An 8,955-nucleotide genomic window follows, 5' to 3' on the forward strand; every position below is an offset into this window, starting at 1 on the left:
TTTGTCCCGCTCGACAGCATGGGGGAGTTTTGACTGGGCATGGCCAGCTCAACTGGCAGATCCTCTTGTGTTGACCAACCAGGTGGCCTTTGCCAAGTTTGTGTCCCAGTGCTGAAAACTACAAACTCTAGCTTTCAGCGGAGTTTTTAGCAGCCCGTTGTACCTTTCAGCCTTCCCAGCAGCTGGTGCCTGACAGGGGATGTGACAGACCCACTCGATGCCGTGCTCCACGGCCCAGGTGTCTATGAGGCTGTTTCGGGAGTGAGTCCCATCATCTGACTCGATTCTCTCTGGGGTGCCATGTCGCCACGAGACTAGTTTTTCAAGGCCCAGGATGGTGTTCTGGGTGGTGGCATGGGACACTGGGCAGGTTTCCAGCCAGCCAGTGGTTGCTTCCACCATTGTAAGGATATAGTGCTTGCCTTGGTGGGTCTGTGGCAGCATGAGGTAGTCAGTCTGCCCAGCCTCACCATATCTGTATTTCAGCCATTGTCCTCCATACCACTGGGGTTTTAACCTCTTGGCTTGCTTGATGGCAGCACATGTCTCACATTCGTGGATGACCTCTGCAATAGTGTCCATGGTCAAATCCACCCCTTGGTCCCGAGCCCATCTATATTTTGCATCTCTCCCTTGGTGGCCTGAGGTGTCATGGGCCCACCGAGCTATAAATAGTTCACCCTTATGCTGCCAGCCTAAGTTCACCTGCACCACTTGAATCTTCATTCATTTCAGATTACAACATTACAGTACCTGAATAAGCTTCTAGCTGATAAGCTGGGTATTTCCCAGATGTCACCTGAGAAATCTGAAGTGAAAGCTGCCCACCGTAATCATAAGAGCGGGCAAGTTACTCAGAGGGAAGTTCACTCAGATGTGGTGCCAGAGGATGATGATGATGTCTTGGTACTCAGTAGGTTCTGATGAGGATCACTCCTCAAGTGAGCCTTGTGATGTAAGATGAGTATATAGGTGAAAGGCAGAATTAGATGACAACAGGCACTTGCCAAGAGAAGATGCATTAGAAGACTACACAAGACTTCTAAGACAAGAACAAGTCTTCTAGTCTTCTAAGACTAGAACAAGAGAAAAATGACATCATTGAGTGATTTAAACAATGGCCAGGAGAATCCCTACTCTTGTGGATGGTACGCCTGTGTATCAGGGAGCATCAGGGGTTATTCCCACTCCAGGAAATTTGTAATGCTGAGTTCCAGTTCCTTTGTGCAAGACTCATTTCAGAACGATGATCAAATAATGAACTTGTGGGCCTTGGCCACTGCAGGATGTAGAAATAAATACCTGATGGAGAATGCCTGGCCAGGATTGGACTGGCCATGGTACACACCAGAAAAAAGGATGGAATTAGCTATCTTTGCTGGCCGAGCTGAAGTCTTAATGAAATTTCCATTCAATGTTTCTATGAAAAATACCATTCTTAGAACTGCTCCACCAGGCCATGAACATCTGTCGATGACGCTTTTACTTAATGAAACAGGGAAGTCCATCAGAGAAGTAATTGATAAAATAGAACAACTGTGGGATCTTGGAGAATGGGGCTCCCAAGAGACTGAAAGAAATCAAAATACCCAGCATCAGTGGGGTTCCTGAGAGAATGGAGACCGAGAAACCCACCATCATTGGACCAGCCAACACAGAATATCTCGAGGGGAGATGTCTGTGGCTTTGTTAAAGGAAGGAGTACCCTGCAGTAAAACTGATGGTGCCAAAGGCCTGGAACTATGGAGATTATACAAGCAGAGAGGGGTACATAAACCCCACAGAAAAGTGTGGAGGTATAAGGTGAACAGCTCAGAAGCAGTTCAGCCTTTGGCACCTCCTCTGGAAACTCAAGAGGACTCCGCATTTGCCCACAGAAAGCTCCCTGTGAATGGACTGGCTGTTCCGGGGAGGACAATTGGCAGCTGTGCTCTGACCTGTATCTGGGCAAAGACCCTGGATCAACTAAGGCCTCTTGAAATGGAGCATGTGTGGTTTACAGACAGGTCAGCTAAATAGATAGGAGGAAAAAACATTCTGGAAGGTGGTGGCCTATCATACTCACTTGGGGAAATTCTTAGAGACCACAGGAGAAAGGAGAAGTAGCCAATATGCCGAGTTATATGCAGCATATGTGGCTTTAAAACAAGAGGATTTAGGGAAGTGTCATCAATACACAGATTCTCTGTTGATGGCTCAGCCCTGAATAAGGGCTGGCATATGGATGATGTCCACAACCAGGCAAGAAAAACCCTCCTGACTGGTTTTCACCCAGGGTCTGGCCAGCCTTGGGTGGGAACTGATTAGGAGATTCTCACCAAGTGCCACCACCTTCCACATGCATAACTATCCAGCCCTGGGACAGATCTCTGAGTGGTGTTCTTAGAGATGAATTGTGTAACCCTAAACAGAACTTGGTAAACTTTCAGAACACATAGTACTGAGAGCATGCTGGCCTGAAAGTTACAAAGATAGCCAAAATTCTCAAAACCTGAGATTTCCTCCCATGTCTCACCCACAGATTGGGTGAGATCACTGAAAAATTATAAGACCACATACACGTTTAACCTCATAGCCAGTGACACAATCATATTGTAAGTTGCCAGCATCCATTAAAACAGGACAAGACCCCTGACCCATTTCCCAGACATGGCAAAGATCATCACAGGGAACACATACAGGACAACCATGCAAGCAAAATGGATAACACTGTGGACAGGCACTATTTAACTAATACCAAAAAGGCAAAAGTTTGTCTAACAAGATTGTTTTAACAGACTTTGTTCAGATTCTTGTTATCTCAAACCTCCGTGCCCCACGTTGGGTGCCAAAACGACTGTGGTGGTTTAGCCCCAGAGAGGAGCCAGGCACCACGTGGCCACTTGGGAGGGAGAAAAATACAAACCCCCTGGGTTGAGGTGAGGAGAATTTAATACAACAGTGCAGAAGGAACAGTCAACAACAGCAGTAACAATATATATAACAAAGGGTACAAGGAAAGAGATCACCACATGGGCTCCAGGCAGCAACCATGGCTCATACTCCCTGGACCCAGAAACCCCCAGCGCCGAAATGAGCCCAGACTGCCCAGCCCAGCCTGGCTCTGGTGCTGCAGGCATGGTGTCAGCACGGCAGCGAATAACCCTCCGGTTGTCTGCCCTGGCTAGAGCTCCCTCCCGACTGCAGGTGAAAAACCAACCCTATCCTAGCCAAACCAGGACAGTGGTTTAAAAAAACCCCGATGATTAGGTTATACTGCACATTATATGTCTGTTTCTTTGCTTGTGGATACAAAAAGGATGTAATTCTAAGATCGTGTATTTTCTGCCAGGACAACGCTTAAGATTTAAAAGTAAAAGAACAAAAACACCACCCCAAAACACCACAACACAAACCACCACCACCAAGCAACCAAGAAAAACTCCCATACACCCTAAAAACTGTAAATATAAAAAGGGACCCCTTTGTTTGAATTACTTGGATGAGAATGTCCTCATTGGGATGTGTCTCATGGAAAATATAAATTGTCTACATGATATTTAATATATAGATGGCTGTTCTGTTAAGATGGATGGATGTCTGCATTCATCTGTTTATCTTACGTAATTTTAAAATGGCATAAGAGCAGACCTATGCATAAATACAGTAATTTTAAAGTGGAAAAGTGATTTGTTTATGTTTTGTTCACTGAAGTTCATAGTTAATAAGTACTGTCAGATGGAACCATGCTTAAAACCAAGACTCATCTTATGCAATTAGCTTCATTTAAAGCAGCCTTTTTTTTTATTTAAATGGATGCTTATAATATTACCTTGCTTGTCACTAGCAGCTCAGTTCCTCATGAAGAGGAATCCCCATGCTTTTACATCATCTTTGAACTCATGAAGAAATTGTTGCTTCTTTTATCTAAACTTCAAAAAAATCACAACTATATTCGCTGAGAAGTGGTTATGGCAACAGCAGCCCTTCAGAAACCAAGAGAGATGCTGGCTTAGAGTCGTCTCTAATCCTTCCTTTATCTACCTGTTCCTTGGATTGAACATTAATCTTTATCAAAACATAACCTTAGGACCTCATTCAAGATCACTGTTAGAGAATAAATTCCTTCCTGTTATCTCATCCCTACACAAGAAGTCCTTGTTCCCTAGAGAAAAAAACAAAATCCCAAAGACACAGCCCTTACATGGACAAAATGTTACATTTTAAAAGTAGCATTAGCCTAGATTACCAAGATCACTTGGTATTAGTAAGGCAGGAACAAACCTTCACGTAGTTTCTTCATTAGTTCTTCAGAATACTTCATTGCTTTTAGATGAACGAGAACTTGAGGGATTCTGTAGTCGGCAAATATAGTCAGGCTAGAGATGTCACCAAAAAAGCCGTCGCCTTTGCCTTCTAAGACACTCCATGTATCAGCCACAAGTATTTGTGCCCTCTTGTAGAAAGAAACCTTTTTTTTCTGATTAAAGAAACATACTAATTATTTAAGTGCCAAAAGTATCAATACAGTAAATTACACGTATAGAGAGAGACAGGTAAGAGTTACATCATTTGGTAAAGCAAACGTACTAGTTAACTAAAACAGTAAAAGTGCAACGCTCAGACTCTTAAAATCTAGACAATATTGAACCACAAGTATCAGAAATAAATGGAAATAAAAGAAAAAACATAATAGAAGTCACTGTAGTGTACAAAAGTTGTTTACATTTTTCTCGGATCTCAGAATCCATTAATGTTGGTTTATGCCCACTTGGCAAATACTGTAGTTTCTTTCAGAAACTCTAGAGTCCATCCAGTCTTTCATTTTGAGGAGAGAAGTGTAAAAGGCATGCAGTGGATTAGACAACTAAAACATTGCATTAATCAAATGAAGCATAAGCTTAAGGAAATGAAGTTCTACTGAAAACAGCAGTGAATGCTCCTCTGCACTGTGTAGCATGCCTTGCTAGTTACAGAGGAGAGTGGAGAATTAATTTCAGGAGAACGTGCACTCACAAATATGAGATTTTCTAAGATGCTATGTGTGGTTCTATTTTTTTCATAAACTTTTTTGCTGGTGCTAATCCTGCAAAGATTCACATGCTTTTTTGACTACTCAGAAGGGGAAAATGTAAAGTTATGCTACAATCTGTACGCTGTTGAGGTTTTCATTCTATGACGAAGGCAATGTGTGAATGTAAATCTGCATCTTCAGGAAAAAAAGGTATTAGTGGGTTACGGTCTCTCCCTGCCTTTAGAGCTAGATGAGATTTTTGACTTCTGACAATGTGCTAAACAACAATAAGGAACTGGAATTGCTCATCTGAAATACAAGTAAGTGGCAAATTGGCTTATTTCCGGTTTGATTCTGCCACCCTTCCTATCACTGCAAGTTATAAATGGCATTTTTTAAGCTAACTTTAATTTTACTTTATTGCCAAGATGCTACAAGTATTCCTGAGAGCAAAGTGTATTTTGTGTTGTTGAATGCTGCTCTCCAAAAAACACTGAGAACAAGATGTCCAACTGCATTTCACAACTGCAAACATCCTGAGAAATGCCTCCTTTCCCTGTGCTTCACTCTACACTTGACACAGATGCACAAGCTTCTAGAGAAGACACATAGTTTTGCATGTTAAATAACAAAACACCACTTGAAACATCACAACAGGAAGTAAATAATTAATAGACCAAATCCCATCATAGTTCCTGCTGCGCCAAAGCCAATGGGAACCAAGGACATTGGTCTTCTACAGCACTAAGGTTTTTCCAATACAGTAAAAAAATGGTTGTCTCCAGCATCAGATCATTTTGTAAAAGCAGAGGAAGGGAGAATTCAAATTAAACTTTTCCCTCATGCTGCAATTTAATTTGGAAGAAAAATACTGTCTGCAACTTCTCATTGAGCAGCTGAGTCTATAGCTTTGTTTTTTCTATTACTGTTCATTTTTATGCCACACATAGCTTCTGAAGTTTATATAAAATTCTCAATATTCTAGTAAACTTCCCCACCATTCTCTTCAACGGAGAGGAAAGCATTAGGTGGATGAGATGATGTCTCACAGAGAGCATCACTCATCCAAAATCAGACAGAATACAGCTACACTTCTTTTTTTCTGCAACACCCTCATTTTCCAGGAAAATCTGCCATATTGAGGGACACATGTGTCTCGTGTCGACTACAATGAGCCAGTATCAAAAGACATCTAATTATGACCTTCTGATACTAAAATACAGAAAGACTACTATGTTGGCAAAGGGCAAAACATGACAGCACAGCCAGTCAAGAACGCACAGACTAAGAGGATCATGAGAATTTTACAACCTTGGTCCCAGAGGATGGGAAATCAAACATAAATACACACAATGCCAGTGACTGGAAGCTGAGAAAGGACTCTGTGCCTCTGTCAGAACATAAACCCCCTAATATTTAAACTTCTGTCAGGATTCAAATTCAGCACAGCATCTAAATATGAACTATCCACCCAAGGACAAAACGGTTTTGGGGATTTTGGTTTGCAATTCACTTTTCAGAAGCAAAAGAACATTGGCAATTTCTATAATTACATGCAGTAATGTGTCCCTATAAAAAATATTTTGTTTATGTGTTTGGAAAAAGATATAACCACAGAATTTTGCTAACTTTAGAAGTTCCCCGGGGGAATGTAGGAGAGCTGTAGTAGTCTGTATTCTACTGACTAGAATTTAATTTCTAGTTAGTTTTTCGACTGACTAGAATTTATTTCTATACTGACTGGAAAATTTATTTTATAGTTGTATATATTTCTACTATGGAGTGTTACTGAAAAATACTGGTTTGCTGTTGGATATCTCACCATCTTTTCAGTTCATTTAGTGTTCACTGAAGTTCAGTTCAGTTAATCCTTTATTGAAGGCAAAGTCTTACTTGTGAAAGCTCTACCTGCTGCCATAAAAACGATGCTGATAACGTGATCCACGTCACCTTGTATTAGGTGCTAGCACTGGGGGGGTTGGTTGGTTTGTTTTTAAAGAAGCAGGGTGTAAACTTGGTCTACATTATTTCACCCACCTTCAAAATACACATCTTGCCTAGTGAAAGCACAAAACCAGCTTCCAAACTCATGCAACAGGCCTTACTACTATGTCAGTGCTTACAGTCTGGGGTCACTTTTGGAACATCTTTTCATTCATCTCATGAAAAACCACATCAGTGAATACAGCCACTATAAAGATAAGGGAACTATCACTTGGAAAAATATTTCCTTTTCGATATTAAAATTGTTTAAAAATTACTTTGTATGTCAAAAATCCAAATAAATTAAGATGGCAGATTCAAAAATCAGTTAGAAAAAAAAACCTTTGATCTTTCATGGAAACGTATCTTACTTCACAGCAGGAAACGAAGGAAAATAAAATCATGCCACCAACTGAAGGGCAGTTTTAAGTGATAAACTCAAGAGGTTCAAAGCTCCAGTAACTGGTGTTCCACAGTTGCCTTGAAAACACTGCACGGACTGTCAGTACAGGTGACACTGTCACTGCAATAGAGTCTTTTGAATGTAACAATGTTAACAGCTGAATACTACCGCAAGAGGAACTGAGCACAGGAGCAGCTACCCACCTCACTGATGCTAGACAAAGGTCACGCCTCTATAGGCGAAACCAGAGACACAGGAAAGACCACATAGCCTCTATTTACTTCCTGTCAGTTTCTTTCAGGAAAACAGCTCCAAATACCCAGTATATTCCCAACGCTGACAAAAGTGTGGGTTACTTTTGGCCTCTGGCCATTTGTGCAACGCCTGTTGACTTAACAGCAGTTAGGAGTGTGGATTCCCAGTAGCTGTACTTTTTAATTTTCACAATTCTACCAGAGTTTCACTTCCTTCATTAGCTGCAGAGCTCCTTAAAGCAAAAGACAGACATATGATAAGAGGGGGGTTTGCTAGCAATTCAAAGCCTGAGCCTAGGGGTTGGAGTGGGAAGAAGAAGGAAAAAGGATTCTAATTTTTCAGGCAGAAATTATCTCAAATTTGTATGGAGTAGAAATTTGGAACTGAGAATATATAACAATAAATTTCATTAAAGTGATGAAGACAGAGACAGTATACGAAAAAATGGCTCTCTGGGTAAACAAGTGACTCATCATTAGAAACAGAACGCTGACTAGCTAAGGACTTAATACAATCAAGATTCTTTTAGTCTTAATAAGCAGTATGATCTTGTTTTCACAGATTTAGATGGATAGAGAAATGAAATCTCAATAATTTTACCAGAACTTAACAAAAACTTAGACTGTGGTCCAAGTGTATGATCTAAAAAAACCTTCTTCCCTATCTGTATGACTCAAAGCAATTTCCATAACAATCATTAACCACTTCGAAGTCTGATTTTCCTTTCATTAGGTCAGCATCTTTAATGACTGTAGGCAAAAACATTAAAATAAGAGTAATTTTCCTTCTTATTTACCTTAAGTTTTGCTTTTGAATACACCAAGTTCCACAGAAATGTTTCTGTTCACCTTCCATTTCCTGGATTTAAAAAAACCAAGAACTAACACATATCAATTCTGAGCTGACCATCCTCTCAGAAAAATATACACAGAAAACCTAAGAGCTATATTTAAAGCTGCCATCAGGAACGAGTTCTGATCCTTATCATCAGAAATGTCAGGACACACTTACCTCAAACACAGCTTCATCTCTATAAGAAGGAAAATTTTCCAGCACTAGTTTTAGTAGTTTCTGAGCACTTTTCTCACTCATTTTAACACAGGTGTAGAAAGAGCCTCCGAACTTCTCTAAGAGAACCGTCCCGCTTTCATTCATCACCCGATGTCTTTCTTCAATCAGAGGTATGGGCACTTCTGTGTCAGAGCGAAATATGTGCCTGACTTGGTCAAGCGTCACTGTGGCAAAATAGGACGCGCTGGTAATAGGTATGCCTTTGGAGAAGTAAAAACGAGGTGTTTAAGCTACGGGAAGCTGCCCCCGG

The 8,955-nt window shown here is 40.9% G+C and overlaps 1 protein-coding gene across 1 annotated transcript in view; it reads right to left on the minus strand.

Moving 5' to 3' along the window:
* The window catches only part of LOC103769300 (chromosome unknown open reading frame, human C9orf64), a gene marked incomplete at its 5' end in the record, with an annotated part of 9,803 nt that extends 898 nt beyond the window's left edge, over nt 1-8,905 (minus strand). Inside the window, 2 exons of the mRNA XM_008936483.1 lie at nt 4,264-4,459; nt 8,646-8,905. Coding sequence (XP_008934731.1) covers nt 4,264-4,459; nt 8,646-8,905 — 456 coding nt within the window. The remainder of the gene's footprint in view (nt 1-4,263; nt 4,460-8,645) is intronic.
* Between the last annotated feature and the right edge of the window lie 50 nt (nt 8,906-8,955).

Source organism: Merops nubicus, unplaced genomic scaffold, assembly GCF_000691845.1.
Source record: "Merops nubicus isolate BGI_N331 unplaced genomic scaffold, ASM69184v1 scaffold6903, whole genome shotgun sequence".
In the NCBI taxonomy this organism is placed as follows: Eukaryota; Metazoa; Chordata; class Aves; order Coraciiformes; family Meropidae; genus Merops; species Merops nubicus.